The sequence below is a fragment of the Acipenser ruthenus genome, chromosome 45 (genome assembly GCF_902713425.1).
Source record: "Acipenser ruthenus chromosome 45, fAciRut3.2 maternal haplotype, whole genome shotgun sequence".
Classification (NCBI taxonomy): domain Eukaryota; kingdom Metazoa; phylum Chordata; class Actinopteri; order Acipenseriformes; family Acipenseridae; genus Acipenser; species Acipenser ruthenus.
In genome coordinates, this window is record NC_081233.1 from 4523420 (window position 1) to 4540160 (window position 16741).

Genomic DNA, 16741 nt, shown 5'->3' on the forward strand with positions numbered 1-16741 from the left:
TAATAATAATAATAATAGCATGGCCACATCCCCTGATGTACCCTCAGTCACGCCCCCTTCGGTAGGGAGTGCAATCACTTATCCTCCAATCCATGACTGACACATCACCTACCGCATTAAGGTGATGACTTCTGGTATTGTGACTCCGTCCCCTTTCTGGATGGCCGACTTCCGACTGACCCTGGAATGAACTCTCTTAATAATATTGTTGAAACTCCAGGTGCCATACAAGACCAAGGAGGCAGAGAATGAGTATGACAGCTATAACCAGGTTCCAGAGTCTCCCATTGGGAGGGAGGAAGAACCACACCTCTACATGGTGCCCAAGAAATACAGAAAGGTAGTGTGTGTGTGTGTCACTGTGTGTGTGTGTGTGTGTCACTCTGTGTGTGTGTGTCACTGTGTGTGTGTTTGTGTCTCGCTGTGTGTGTCTGTCACTGTGTGTTTCTCTGTGTGTGTCACTGCATCTGCACTAGGACTAGATCGACTACCAATTGATAAGGTCGACACTTAATAATAATATCAAAAAAAGTATAATTGAAATCGTATATATTTGATAATGTGTGGTGCTGTACTCATCAGTGATCTGTGCTGTTTGGAGTCTGTTTTAAAACTGCTAGGAAGTTTATACAGTAGGCACAAGTTCAAATGTTCAGTGCCACACACTGATGGTGCCTGGTGGTGTTTATAGGACTGCACTGTCTTGTGTGTTATTCAGTTTAAAGTTCCCTGTTTCCATTCTACAATGATGTGCAAAATAAATGTCTTTGCTTTGCAGATTATTTTTAAAGCAACTACATTTAGCATAGTTGCTAGTTTTATTCAGCACTGTACAGTACATAATGTCTACAATCGAGAAAGGCCTAACAGGATAACCTTTTCAATCAAGTGCTCTAACATTTCATTTTGATTAATTATTACAATTTACAGTATTTCTGTAAGTAGAGTATCATTCTTTCATTTCTTATGCTTCATAGGTCACGATTAAATACTCCAAGCTGGGTCTTGAAGACTTTGATTTCAAGCATTACAACAAAACCCTGTTTGCAGGATTGGAGCCCCACATCCCCAATGCCTACTGTAACTGCATGATCCAGGTGAATACATTGTTAAACGTGTATTTAAAGGTATTGTTTTACAATGCTGCTGTAACTGCATGATCCAGGTGAATACATTGTTAAACATGCATTTAAAGGTATTGTTTTACAATGCTGCTGTAACTGCATGATCCAGGTGAATACATTGTTAAACGTGCATTTAAAGGTATTGTTTTACAATGCTGCTGTAACTGCATGATCCAGGTGAATACATTGTTAAACATGCATTTAAAGGTATTGTTTTACAATGCTGCTGTAACTGCATGATCCAGGTGAATACATTGTTAAACATGCATTTAAAGGTATTGTTTTACAATGCTGCTGTAACTGCATGATCCAGGTGAATACATTGTTAAACGTGCATTTAAAGGTATTGTTTTACAATGCTGCTGTAACTGCATGATCCAGGTGAATACATTGTTAAACGTGTATTTAAAGGTATTGTTTTACAATGCTGCTGTAACTGCATGATCCAGGTGAATACATTGTTAAACATGCATTTAAAGGTGTTGTTTTACAATGCTGCTGTAACTGCATGATCCAGGTGAATACATTGTTAAACGTGTATTTAAAGGTATTGTTTTACAATGCTGCTGTAACTGCATGATCCAGGTGAATACATTGTTAAATGTGTATTTAAAGGTATTGTTTTAATAGCAATTCTAAACAAAACTGCTGCATGTCTCTTGCACTCTTTTCAACGCTACACTTCCTGTTGAAGAAACATATCCGATATTGTGTGTGTGTGCATACATATATAAAAAAAATGTGTATGTGTAAAATATGGGTTTGGCAATTTGCTGTATCAGAATAATGAAGAAACACCCAAATTGAATTGAACATCTTTATACAGTAATTCTTTCAAGACACATTGATCAACATTTAAACTGTATATTTAAAAGAAAACAGTAAAGAAATGAAAAAAATAAAAAGTACACTAACATCCTGAATACAGTATTACATGCCCTTTCTCTTGAAAACATACCCAGCATATTTTCCATGCTTTTCTCAATGCACGTTGTTTCAATCTTGTTACCTCCTCATGCCTGTTGCCATGGTTGCAGTTTGTGTGAAGATGGCAGCGGTTGCATACGTCACACATGATTCACACTACAACAGGTAATCTGTGAATCAGCCTGATCTTCGAATTAGCCTACCAAGGTCTTTGTTTTCACTGAGAGAATAACACATTCACGCTGGAGAAAGTTCAGTGTCAGTCACTACTGAGATCGTTTTATCCAGGTACATTTTGTAAAAGTGATCGTTCTAAAAGGGCTAATTTCCATTGAAAAAAAACGGTTCTTGCTGCTTGGGTCATTAAAAAAGGGGGTTCATTATAATGAAGTTAGACTTGTTTAAACTTCTAGTCTGCAATTCTCGTTATATGTACACAATCCAGCATTGAAATATGACAGATTTAGCTAATTGTTCACCATCAAATACATGGAGTCAACTTCCTTGTGTGCAGGTGCTGTATTTCCTGGAGCCAATCCGATGCCTGGTACAGAATCACCTGTGTCAGAAAGAGTTCTGTCTGGCCTGTGAGCTGGGGTTCCTGTTTCATATGCTAGACCTGTCAAGAGGGGACCCCTGCCAGGTACCTGTGTGTGTGTGTCTCTGTCTGTCTGTCAGTGATAGTCCTGTTTTTCAAGGGTTTAAAAGGGGCTTGTAATACAGTGCTACCCTGTTATAACGACCTGTTGTAGTGCGGAGTCTGTTATAACACGGGAAGGTCGTGGCTGCCATTCCCCCCACTTTAAGTGACCCTGGTGATGTCATCGTGAATTCTGCTGGGATTTGGGAGTGGCTAGTTAGTCACATAGGCAATCATATTCAGTTTTATTTGCAACCAATGCTGAAAAAGGACGTCAGTAAATGTACGTTTGTTTTCGTAGTTCTGATAAATGAGGACCATGGAAAGGGATTCAAATCCTAAGAACTTTTCTTCGTCGTTTTAGGCCAGCAACTTCCTGCGAGCGTTCCGTACAATCCCAGAAGCCTCTGCGCTGGGGCTGATCCTTGCCGACTCGGACGAGCAGACAGGCAAGGTAAACCTGGGCCGTCTGATCCAGAGCTGGAATCGATTCATCCTGACCCACCTGCACCAGGAGACCCAGGAGCAAGAGGGGCCGCAAGCCTACCGTGGAGTCAGCAACAGGTACAGCTGGAGGGAGGGGGGGGGGGTAGCAATTAACATGGTGTGACACTGCACTGCCCCTAGTGGAGGGGGGACAGTGATTACAGGGTGTGACACAGCACTGCCTCTAGTGGAGGGACCTGGATAGTGAGTTACAGGGTGTGACAGCACTGCCCCTAGTGGAGGGGGGACAGTGATTACAGGGTGTGACACAGCACTGCCCCTAGTGGAGGGGGGACAGTGATTACAGGGTGTGACACAGCACTGCCCCTAGTGGAGGGACCTGGATAGTGAGTTACAGGGTGTGACACAGCACTGCCCCTAGTGGAGGGGCCTGGATAGTGAGTTACAGGGTGTGACACAGCACTGCCCCTAGTGGAGGGACCTGGATAGTGAGTTACAGGGTGTGACACAGCACTGCCCCTAGTGGAGGGATAGTGAGTTACAGGGTGTGACACAGCACTGCCCCTAGTGGAGGGATAGTGAGTTACAGGGTGTGACACAGCACTGCCCCTAGTGGAGGGACCTGGATAGCGATTACAGGGTGTTTGGCATAGGGATGTTAACAGTTTGAATTTAGACACATAAATGTTAGCCGTGTTAAATGTTTCGCTGATGAATCCTACGGGCGAAACATGTTCATGACTGAACTGCACTTTTTTTTTTTTTTAAATGTTTTTCATTTAAATAAAGGAAATAATTTCTAATTTGAATGCAGACCTTTTTTGTTTTTTTTAGAATTGAACTGTTGAAATATAGCTTTTTGCCTTAGTGTTTACATAATACTAAGTGTACTGTGTAGGCCAATTTTATTTTCAATATTTCTTCACTCATTTCCATATACAAATAAATGCTGTTCACACATGTTCTACACAAATAGTTTTTGGTGTCATTTATAAAATAGTGATGGATGGTCCCATATGACGGCAAAGGTAGCAGTCAGAGACCTAGTCGGTTCTAGAAGCTACTAGGGGTGTAGGGAGCCGCTGATGTCACAGTGTCCGGTATCGTGCTGTGCAGCTTGCGGTACGATATGTGTCATGCATGATACAAGTGATGGTCCTGACGGGCTACTTGTGTGATGCATAATAAGATCAAATGATCATTTATTGAAGGAATGTTTTGTTAAGACAAAAATAAATTATAAATTAGAGATAGTATCTGTTCATACCAGCTGTAAAATACACTAATTCATTGTATCACAATACAGATACATATCTCTAAGGAAAACATCCCGATTCATGGATATGGATAAATCTTTACACCCCTAGAAGCTATAATCATGTCTGTGTGTCTTTCAAAACTGCACATTTGAGCTACCAGTAGTGCCCCTTTAGTTTGGGCCCAAACTAGACTGCAGCTTGAAATATTCTTTTAAGATCCAGCTATTGAACCCACTTGTTCTGTTCTGTGATGTCGTTTTGTAGCAGGATGATATGAAAAGCACGTTCGTGTGACAGGTTTGACTTGCTCTGTCCAAACGCTTTCTGATTTTATGCATTAGCTGTAGTCCTTTCTTATTTTTTAAATAGAACTAAAAGTAACTACTTTCTATTTTCACCTAAAATGGAATCCGTCATCAAAAATGTAATGCGATTTACTTAATGGGTTGCATGTAATGCATTACTGCCCAACACTGTAGAAAATAGAGAAGTGCAACAAACATGTATACGTTACAATTTGATAAGTTGGTGTGCTTTTCAAAACAGTGAAAGGATTTTACCGGTTTAGAAAACAAACAGACAATAAAACTCAAGAATTTATATTTTAATTAATCCAAGATGCCATTTCCTGATATTTATGGCCCCAAAAACATTTCCTTTAACTGTTGTGAGACCGTGCTTCGGAATGTGTGTGCAGGGCTCATGTCTGCGTTTAATTGAGTTGCTCTGTGTTTGGAGTGTGTGTGCAGGGCTCATGTCTGCGTTTAATTGAGTTGCTCTGTGTTTGGAGTGGGTGTGCAGGGCTCATGTCTGCGTTTAATTGAGTTGTTCTGTGTTTGGAGTGGGTGTGCAGGGCTCCTGTGTGCGTTTAATTGAGTTGCTCTGTGTTTGGAGTGGGTGTACAGGGCTCATGTCTGCGTTTAATTGAGTTGCTCTGTGTTTGGAGTGTGTGTGCAGGGCTCATGTCTGTGTTTAATCTGGCTGTTCTGTGCTTCGGTTGCAGTGCTTTTGGCTCTTCTGGGGAGTCTGTGATCGGTCGTCTGTTTGGCTGCGAGGTTGAGAACAGCAGCACCTGTCGCTGTGGGAAGGAGACGGTGCGTTCCTCCTTGACTCTGCTCTTCACAATGCACTACCCAGACCTCAGCACTGCTGGTAATCCGCATTCTTTTATTACACTCGATACAACTTTCATCCAGTTTATTCAAAGCAACAGACAAAGAAAACAGACCATGTGATTTCTTTGAAGAACTGTGAACGTGCTCAAACTCATCCGATTTCTTTGAAAAAACCGAGATGTTCAATTTTGCTTTAATTCACTTGCAGTGGCACGTTTAGTTTGATGTCATAGCTGGTGACAATTTAATATAGCAACTGCATTGCTCATCAGATACATTGCAACCAACTTTGATTTTATTTGGAAATGGTGCTTCTAATGAATTGGATGAACTTGAATCCAACTGTGATCTTTAGACGGGGATACTGTGGAGGCGGAAGTTCTGCATATACGCTTTCCATATCACTGCAGAACCGGTTGTCTTTAAACTTGAGATTAACATTTATGTAGCTTACCTTACTGAGAGTATAGGAGTGTCTGTCGGATCGTTCAGACAATAAACTTGGGTCCAACTTGATTCTGAAAACACACAAATGTGACAAAGTGCTTCTGTAAACCGTGGAACTGCACCATTGTTTTTGTAGCAGGATTTTTCAAAAGTTTTCAAAGATAAGATTTCCATTGTATTTCACAGTTAGGAATGCTTGTTTGTTTGGTTATTAAAATGAGTAGCTTTGTCATTAAATAGGCAGGCCTGATGTCTGGGTAGATAGTCAAGTGTACAAATGAAAGGAGGCTGTGATTGTATAATGTACTGGTGAGACCACACTGAGAATACTGAGTTCAGTTCTGTACCCTGCAATACAAGCACATTTGAATCTATTCAGCCTAGAACAAAGAAGGATTAGGGGGGACTTGATTTAAGTTAACACTGGTCATTACTTTAAGCATAGCACAGAAACCAGGACCAGCAGACACAGCTGGAAATAGTGTAGGAGACACAGAGTGTTAAGGGGATGGAAGGGGTTACCTGGTCAAGTTGATGGTGGATCACTGGGATAGATTTGTAGTATTTCAGTCTGCCTGTCCTGTATTTTTGTATTGGAATATGATATCCCCAACTCACAGCAGTAGAAACTTTAGATCAGCCTGTATCTGAAATCTCAATGCATTGTACTGCAGGGAAACTCATCTTTTAAGGTATAATGTTGTCTGAACGTATCAGAAGGCCACAGTAAATTTGCACAGTGATTTTTGCAGTTTTCCCATAGTTATAATGTTTCATTTGCCTCAGATTGCCGTGGGTTTTCACGTTTTCTAATATGCTGTACCATGCCTTTTACAGGTGTAATGATTCAGTGCAATGCTTTCTTTACGTGATATGTAAGAAGAACAAGAAGAAAGTTTACAAACGAGAGGAGGCCATTCAGCCCACCTTGCTCATTTGGTTGTTAGTAGCTTAGTGATCCCAGAATCTCATCAAGCAGCTTCTTTAAGGATCCCAGGGTGTCCGCTTCAACAACATTACATATCGTACTGTAAGAGCTGTGCATCGTTTGTATTGTGATACAGGACCACAGCATGGCTCATTGTAGTTCACCAAGGAGTTCTTGAATGAAGTGTGTTTTATAGTTGGTATGAAAACATACGCTCCCTGTCATTTCATTTTTGCCTTTAACAAAATAGTCCATTAACCCTTAGCGGTCCATTTATTCAGGGTGTCAGGCGCGTCAGGTCCAATTTATTTTCACACGCGCAGTTTATTTTAGACACGCTGTTTAAAAGTATTTTAAAAGACCAAAGGGTTAAAAGACCATTTGATCTTATTGTGCATCTTACAAGTAGCCCATCACATGCATCTCGATACACAATATGCTAGTGCGGGGGGCTCCCGAGTGGCGCATCCTGCTGGCTTGCCTATAAGCTTGCCCAGAGCTGCGTTGTTGTCCAATGCTGTAGCTCTGAGGCGGCTGCATGGTGAGTCTGCAGTGTGTAAAGAAGCGGTCGGCTGACGGCACACGCTTCAGAGGACAGTGTGTGTTCATCTTTTACCCTCCCGAGTCAGCGCAGGGGTGGTAGCAGTGAGCTGAACCTAAAAATAATTGGCCATTCCAAATTGTGAAGAAAATAATAAAAACATTAAAACATTAAAATAGAAAAATATCCCAGGAGTAAAGAATAAGTTGTGTAGGACTTGCTTTACCCCAGTGAATTCACTACAAAACAAAGGATGCCAAATAGCAGTTCAAGTTAAACATTGTTTTGTTTATTCCTGAAATAATAGTTTCCGGACCCCAGAGAACCCCTGCCTTAAAGTCCTTTGGTATTGCCTTGCATACTAAACATGCCCAATACGTACACATTGCACACGCAGTTCAGACATGCCCAATACATACACATTGCACACGCAGTTCAGACATGCCCAATATGTACACATTGCACAGTGCAGTTCAGACATGCCCAATACGTACACATTGCACACGCAGTTCAGACATGCCCAATACGTACACATTGCACAGTGCAGTTCAGACATGCCCAACACGTACACATTGCACAGTGCAGTTCAGACATGCCCAATACGTACACATTGCACACGCAGTTCAGACATGCCCAATACGTACACATTGCACACGCAGTTCAGACATGCCCAATACGTACACATTGCACGCGCAGTTCAGACATGCCCAATACATACACATTGCTCAGTGCAGTTCAGACATGCCCAATACGTACACATTGCACGCGCAGTTCAGACATGCCCAATACGTACACATTGCACACGCAGTTCAGACATGCCCAATACGTACACATTGCACAGTGCAGTTCAGACATGCCCAATACATACACATTGCTCAGTGCAGTTCAGACATGCCCAATACGTACACATTGCACAGTGCAGTTTAGACATGCCCAATACGTACACATTGCACACGCAGTTCAGACATGCCCAATACATACACATTGCACAGTGCAGTTCAGACATGCCCAAAACGTACACATTGCACACGCAGTTCACAAGGGTGCTGGGCTGCTGGGATTTGCAACCTGACTTTTTATCTCTCTATTTTATTTTTAGACAAAATTATAAAGGAGTATGATTTTTCTGAAATCCTAAAGAGAAGTATTTGCCTGGAGCAGAACACACAGGCGTGGTGTGAAAACTGTGAAAAATACCAGCCCACGGTGAGTACAGACACGTCACTAACACTGCAATACAGCAGATCAAATGAACTGAAAATACCAGCCCACGGTGAGTACAGCCACGTCACTGACACTGCAATACAGCAGATCAAATGAACTGAAAATACCAGCCCACGGTGAGTACAGCCACGTCACTGACACTGCAATACAGCAGATCAAATGAACTGAAAATACCAGCCCACGGTGAGTACAGACACGTCACTGACACTGCAATACAGCAGATCAAATGAACTGAAAATACCAGCCCACGGTGAGTACAGCCACGTCACTGACACTGCAATACAGCAGATCAAATGAACTGAAAATACCAGCCCACGGTGAGTACAGCCACGTCACTGACACTGCAATACAGCAGATCAAATGAACTGAAAATATCAGGCGGGGGGCGGGGAAGGATACGTTTGCAAAGTAGATCGCCGATTTCCTTTAACCTGAAAAATAGGTAAGCACAAACAAGACTCAAAACCAACCAATCAAGCAGTGAATCCTGTTCCTGTCACTCCCGTACCAGCCAATCCATTCCCTGTCAGCTCACAAGTACACTCAGACTGCTTGCTGTGTTCATTTCTCAGGCAATGTCCAGATTATAAATAGGGCTTTAAAACCCTAACACATTAAATAAAAATAAAATATGTAAAATATGTTTGGGACTATTTTCTTATAACGTCTTTACTCAGCAGAAAGGTACCCGACGAATTAGTATGAGTTCAAGGTAACTCTAGCTCTAGGTTAAGGTGTTTTTTTTAAAGAAAACAATGGTAAAAAATAATTTTCTTATAGCCTTTGGCTCTGGACGCATAACTCCCGTCGCGGTCAACTATCACACGGTAGAGCCATCATCGATGGGCACTATTGCGTAAATGTACACAAATACACGAATGTGCACTCAATTCCTAAATAAAAATGAAAAAGTTACAGGTACTTTTATTCTTTTACATGGTCCCTGAAGCGAAGATCAGTTTTCTGGTAAAGCCCTCATGTTTTGTTTCTATTGCTTTAAATGAAATATTTCACAGAGTCACTTAACCCTTTTTTTCAAAATGATGTCAATCACAGGTCCCTCTTGATTTTTTCTCGGGGGGGGGGGAAGCAGAGAAAAGCTTTCAATGGCCGAGAGAAGCCGGGAAAAATAAATGGAGGCGGAACTGAGCAATATGCATAGTCCCTTCACCATAGACATAACACGGACACAAACAAACAAGATAGCTGCTTCCGCATCTAGTGCTCATAGAAAATCGCGGACATTTGCCAAGCTTTTTGAGATGTTGCGGTTCAAGGGCAGTGGATTGTGTGGTGGGAGCAGGTTGCGATGGATCATTCTTTTTCTACCTTTTCCATCCTCAGGCCTCACCTCGAAGACCTGGCTACCGTCGCTCTTCCTTCCATCAACGACATACACCTTGTCTTCCCAATAAGAGCAGAGTTTTCCTGGCCTTCCCCTTTAGTTCAGATTTCTTCGGAGCATGCAACCTCCTGGTTGTAGATCTGCTCCATACACTTTCTGATTTTATAATGCTTTTGTAACTGGCTGCTTCCTTCATCGCTGCAATCTGTTCACTTCTGTACATAGTCTTCATGAGTTTCCTCTTCATTATTTGGTTTCAGTTAAACAAGCGATCCACTTGGAGACTTGGGGAACATCCAAACAGCAAGTAGAATGGGGAGAATCCTGTGTCTTCATGCTTAGTAAAATTGTACGCATGCACTACTTTGGCCAGAGAACTCTGTCTGTTTTCTGTTCTTCTGTTAAGGTTCTCATCATTGCCAACAGGGTTCTATTGAACCTTTCAACCTGCCCGTTTCCTTGGGGGTGGTAAGCAGGATTCGTACGGGTGATGGAATTTCTGGAAAGTCAGGGGAAAATAAAATATGTTTTCCAGACCTTGAAAGTATGAATTTTGATGAATTCTAGTTGTGGTCAAGGAATGTCATGGAAAATAAAATAGGGGGCGAGCGTACTACAGAAATTACGTGCAGTATAGTTATTAGCGTACTTACGTTTCACCCTGTGTTGCCTTTGCTCTTCAGGCCTGTTGTGACGTTTCCCAGCATACAGTAGTTAGAATGAGGTCGAAATATCAAGCATTCATTGGTTTTCTGCTGTAATGCTGCTACAGTTACCTATAAACAATGTAAGAAAGTTTACAAACGAGAGGAGGCCATTCAGCCCATCTTGCTCGTGTGTTGTTAGTAGCTTATTGATCCCAGAATCTCATCAAGCAGCTTCTTAAAGGATCCCAGGGTGTCAGCTTCAACAACATTACTGGGGAGTTGGTTCCAGACCCTCACAATTATCTGTGTAAAAAAGTGCCTCCTATTTTCTGTTCTGAATGCCTCTTTATCTAATCTCCATTTGTGACCCCTGGTCCTTGTTTCTTTTTTCAGGTCAAAGAAGTCCCCTGGGTCGACATTGTCTATACCTTTTAGGATTTTGAATGCTTGAATCAGATCGCCGCGTAGTCTTCTTTGTTCAGGACTGAATAGATTCAATTTTTTAACCTGTCTGCATACGACATGCCTTTTAAACCCAGGATAATTCTGGTTGCTCTTCTTTGCACTCTTTCTAGAGCAGCAATATCCTTTTTGTAACGAGGTGACCAGAACTGAACACAGTATTCTAGGTGAGGTTTTACTAATGCATTCTAAAGTATTAACATTACTTCCCTTGATTTAAATTCATCACTTCTCACAATATATCCGAGCATCTTGTTGGCCTTTTTTATACTGTGTGCTTGCTAAAGCATGCTTGGAACTCAGCAAACAATGCAACATTGCTTAAAAAAATCTGGGTTTTCTGTAGTTGAGGAGAAGAGTGCTGACGAAAATACAACCGAAACTGAAACTCGGACAACACCAAAGGGGAATTCTCAGCTGTGTCACCTGTGCGACCAGGATGCTCTGCCTGAAACAGACATCGATGACACAAGCATGCGTGCTGCGCTTGTAACACTGCTAATATGGAGCAGCATCTGGATAGAGAGACAATTTGGGGATTTTGTTAGAAAACGCTGAAAGTTTGCCGTCTATACTTTCAAAAAAATGATCGTCCAGATGCTTATCCCAGAGTTCTTCACTGGAAACAATTTGCAGTCATGTAGCCCTACCTGTACTGTTCATTTCTGCACTTGCGGTACTTTTTTGCTCTTACTTATTACACTCATAGGTTTTAATACATCTTTTTTTATTGGTGTAATGCGTGTCTTAAAGATTTTTAACTGCATACACTCCTGTTTGTTTTGATTGCTGTACTGGTGATTGGGGGACATTTTTAATGTCAGGTTATTGTGTGGGAGTTTATACCGTCCATCGTAAGCGGTGGTGACTGTGTCTTGTACGTCCCTAAATCAACATTTCTAGACCAAAGCAGAGCAACCGGGCAACCTCAGTGGTGCTAAGTGATGGTTCTCAAGCCTACCCCTCAGTGTTTAGTTTTGTTACCTGATTTAATTCTAGCCCTACCAGTCCGGGACCTCTTTGTGGTATTCAGGACAGTGTTGTAATCATGAATCTCTAGTTTTCTGTTTGAGTCGCGTGTGTGTGTAATCATTGTGCTGTCTGTGCTCAGGTCCAAACCCGCAACATCCGCTGCCTGCCTGACGTTCTGGTCATTAACTGTGAGGTGAACAGCACAAAGGAGGCGGAGTTCTGGGAGGCCCAAGCCCAGGTAAAACCTGACCTGGTTTAAAATTCATTTTCATGAAGCATCCCTTTGAAGGGAGCTTGCAACCATGTCAGCGATACAAACCACACGCTTTATAGTTGATACTCACTGTATTTATTTATAGTTCACTGTATTCTGTCACATTGTTTCAACCTCTGCACATACAGTACCAGTCGTTGTTAAACACATTCGATCAAAGATCACATTCCCCTGGGAATCTTCTCATTTCTAGTTTTATTTATTAAAAACTCTTACTTTGAACAACATCGGACAGCTAAGCTGTTTACCGGTCACACACATTTACTTCAGGTCTAAACACACAATACCTTATTTTCTTGATACACAGCACGCCTTGGCTGAACACACAGTACCAGCTCCCTGGCAGTCCTCTCCTTAATGGAGCTTCAGGCTCTCCTTTTATTCTCTGTGGTTGTTCCCAGTTAACACCCAAATGATCTTATTTGGGAACAGCCACATTCTCACATGTATTTGGCAGGGCTAGGGATTAACCCCGTCCCTGCCAACCACCACCAAAACACACATGAACACCACACTGTTTACAGGCAGGGCTCTGCCCGCCACATAATCCAAAACTTCAGTGTGTCCAGAGAAAGCCTTGTTAAAGGAAAACTAGATACCTTTTTCTTTCACAGGATTAGCTGTGCTTTCATTATTCTACAATGAAGTCCATGTTTTAATACCCAGTAGATAATAATGCACTGTCATATGTAATTATATTCAAATTAGACACTTCATTTTACATTTTAATATTTAACCACAAGAAAAAGTTGGATAGGGAACAGCTGCAGATTCTACTGATATGCTTAGTAAACGTAAGTGCAGATAATGACGGGTTTATGAAGTACACAATAAAACAAGCTCATATATTCCTTTTTTTCAGTATGCCTTCAAAAAGGCCATAAAGAAGGAAGAGATGGAACCGCCTAAACCGAGAGAACCCAACCCCCCTGAGTGGTACGTACTGTGCATCCCTGTGTAGGACAGGAGTTACATTACATTACAGCTGAGTGGTACGTACTGTGCATCCCTGTGTAGGACAGGAGTTACATTACATTACAGCTGAGTGCTACGTACTGTGCATCCCTGTGTAGGACAGGAGTTACATTACATTACAGCTGAGTGCTACGTACTGTGCATCCCTGTGTAGGACAGGAGTTACATTACAGCTGAGTGCTACGTACTGTGCATCCCTGTGTAGGGCAGGAGTTACATACATTACAGCTGAGTGCTACGTACTGTGCATCCCTGTGTAGGGCAGGAGTTACATTACATTACAGCTGAGTGCTACGTACTGTGCATCCCTGTGTAGGGCAGGAGTTACATTACATTACAGGAAAATGCTTGCAGTGAACGCTTTACTTTAGGCAAGTAAAACTACTTCTCTTAAGTTGTCATTTTGCTTTGAGATTTTCCCTTTTATATTTGTGAAGATAGCTGCAGTCCTGTCCCCTCTGCAGCTTTGGCAGTGCCGAGTTAGACCAGGGGTTTTGTACTGGGGCGCTTCTAAAGGTATAGGGGGTACGCAGGACCACTCAGAAATGCAAAAATGAAAGTAAAAGAAAATCATGATCTTGAATTTATTTAACGGTATTATATATTCTCTCTAAACCACAGTGCATAAATATTTCATTTTTGATTAGCAGCTCAAAGGTTATAGACTGACTATAGTTTCGAAATGATCATCCACCTGTACGCATGCATGATTTTGTGATAACATCCGGATAAATAAATGTATACATTTCTTACTTGCAAAAGAACAAAGGAAGAAAGCACAAGAGTCTACAGAAAGTTACATCGTGTCCGTTTGGATCGTTTTTATGTTGGCTTTAAGTTTATCATTGTTAGTTGTTAGAGTTTCATCTTGGAGTAAGTAGTGGGGTTACACGTCCCCACGTGCTGCTACAATGTTTAAATAATGTATCTGTTAATCAGATTATTGTGCCTTTTTTCCTAACTGTGGTACCATTCAGTAGGGTGAAAATTGTAAAGGGGTACTTGAGCTGAAACCTCAGACAGTGGTACAGTTTTACAAAAAAAAAAAATAATTAGGTAAAAACCCGCTGAGTTAGACGATGTAAAAGCATGGTAAAGGATCTAGAAATACAATAAAAAGAAATTGAATTCAGTGACAAATGTTTAAAAAATAATTCTAGTCAAAACCTTTGTCATTGAATTCTTTTAGTATTTCTGAATTGAAAAAAAAACTTCTCTGTTCAGTGCCAGAATTATTTTTGACGGCCCCTAAAATATTTTTTCTGATATAGTTTATCTTCTAAAATTTCACACAAATTGTATAAGCTTACACTGTTGTTGCTGAGGCTGCTGTTGTCTGTGTGTGCGCTGCCCCCTGCAGGGAGGAGCTGTGCACTGCGGAGGGGCTGAGCCTCTACACTTCTGTAGAAGAGCTGAGGCATGTTTGGATCCCACTGTCGCTGAAAATGACCATGAACAAGAATAAAGAGCTGGAGGTGACAAGCTGGAACGAAGGGGAGGAGGTGAGAGAGATGGGCGGGTCACTGTTGAGTTTGAAAGTGTAGATTTATTTCAGTTTGGGTCCCTGCAATAGAAAAGACATCATAAATAACTGTACTGAACCCATCAGACGAGGTATAAGGTATGATGGGCTGCTAGATTTGTTTGGTTTTCTTTTGGGGGGGTCCCAAACTGACGTCTTGATTTACATGCTTTTAAGTAGCACAACATTCAATATTTCTTTGGTCCTGTTTTTTAAAAATATAATCACATTTTTGAAAAATTAAATCGGTGTGAACTCTATTGGGTTCAAGAAGTTGCCCTGCCAAAACTTTGAAAAAACATCCATGCATTAATACATGGGTAGGAAACGTAACGTACGTGTGTGTGTGTGTGTGTGTGTGTGTGTGTTCCACAGCTGAGCTCCTCTGAAGAAGCACAGGGCGCTGTGGTGTATGATCTCGTGGTCACGGTGCCTCACGTCCTAGACCCTAGAACTGGTGGAAACCTCGTGGCACACATCAAAGTGGGAGAGACCTACCACCAGAGGAAAGAGGTGAGAAGAGCAAGAAGACCAATCCCAGGGCTTAAAGCAACGAGCTGTGAAGAGCAGGACCAATCTGTTTAGAACAAAGAACAATTAGGGGGCACTTGATTTAAGTCTTTAAAATCTTAAAAGGAGTTGAGAAAGGTAGCCAGTACTTTAGTGCAGCACAGAAACCACGACACAGTTGGCAATGACGTAGAAGGAGAGAGACACTTCATACAGAGTGGTGAGAGTATGGAATGGGTTACCTAGCCATGTTGTTGAGATGGAATCACTGGGATCCATTAAGACCCGGATTGACAAACTTCTGAGGTCAATCAGCGACAGGAACTGAACGAGCTCTGATGGGCCGAATGACCTCGTCTTGTAAGGTTTCTTATGCTGATGGCTGACATCAAAACAAGCTATCAGGAAAACCTAATGTACTTTTAAAGGACCCCAACATCCCCAAACAAGCTGAATATGTTTGTGTACAGCAGCTTCTAACCTGGAAGTGTCTCTGTTTCAGGGAGTGACTCACCAGCAATGGTATCTATTCAACGACTTTCTCATCGAACCCATCGACAAGGTAGGATGAAGCTCAGAAACACTAAACCATGGCGGAATTACAGGCCTGGACTAAGTGCCGTATTAGCCCTTCATTTCATGATATTCTAAATGTGTTTCAGGTTGTATGCATAGTATGACTGGAAATAACAATGCGATTTTGAGCAGCAGGTAACAATAAATATTCTACACATTTTCTTTGCTGCAGCAGATTCTAAAGGGCCCTGCCCACACACCTGCTCCCGTGTAGAGATGTAGTCGTTCTTGACTTCAAAAAGCTGTCGAAAGCCCTTCTAAAAATATTCTGAAATGTAAGAAATGCCTTCTCTCCTGCAGAAGTACAGCTGTTAAGTTTAAGGACATCCAGAAGTTTGCTATAGATGCTGCATCTCTCTTATGATATTAGTGCTCCAGAACCCCCTGCAGTGTTTACAAGAACTCATTAGATACAGATACACAGCTGTATGTATCCCTGAAACAGGGTGATGCCTCGGATATTTTAAGCATTTGTTTACGGTATTTTGAGCACCTTGTTGACTTAAATGCATGCTTGAAAACTTTGTTAATGCTAAATTCAGATAAAATAGAAGTGATGATTCTGGGATCTCAGAAGCAGCATAGTACAGCACACCCTCGCTATAACAAACCTTATCACAGTTTCCACAGGTCCTTCCGGGTTCTATTTCTTAACCAAAGTGAAGGAACAGATTGCATCTCTCCGTCCCCTTTCATTCCGTCACACATGACCCCTTGGTAAACGAGTGCAGCCGCTCCTCCAATCTGCGACTGCCACATAGTTTCCCTTCCGGGTCGATGAGTTAATGCACCGGAGTCCCGCCCCC

The 16741-nt window shown here is 41.8% G+C and overlaps 1 protein-coding gene across 5 annotated transcripts in view; it reads left to right on the forward strand.

The window, feature by feature from the left end:
- Positions 1-16741, forward strand: part of LOC131720837 (PAN2-PAN3 deadenylation complex catalytic subunit PAN2-like) — a 39582-nt gene that overhangs the window by 10942 nt on the left and 11899 nt on the right. For all 5 annotated transcript variants that reach the window (XM_059013011.1, XM_059013012.1, XM_059013013.1 and 2 more), the window contains 11 exons: positions 221-340; positions 978-1097; positions 2566-2694; positions 3056-3255; positions 5401-5549; positions 8528-8634; positions 12218-12316; positions 13215-13288; positions 14688-14829; positions 15225-15362; positions 15862-15921. In XM_059013011.1, the coding sequence (XP_058868994.1) occupies positions 221-340; positions 978-1097; positions 2566-2694; positions 3056-3255; positions 5401-5549; positions 8528-8634; positions 12218-12316; positions 13215-13288; positions 14688-14829; positions 15225-15362; positions 15862-15921 (1338 nt within the window). The remainder of the gene's footprint in view (positions 1-220; positions 341-977; positions 1098-2565; positions 2695-3055; positions 3256-5400; positions 5550-8527; positions 8635-12217; positions 12317-13214; positions 13289-14687; positions 14830-15224; positions 15363-15861; positions 15922-16741) is intronic.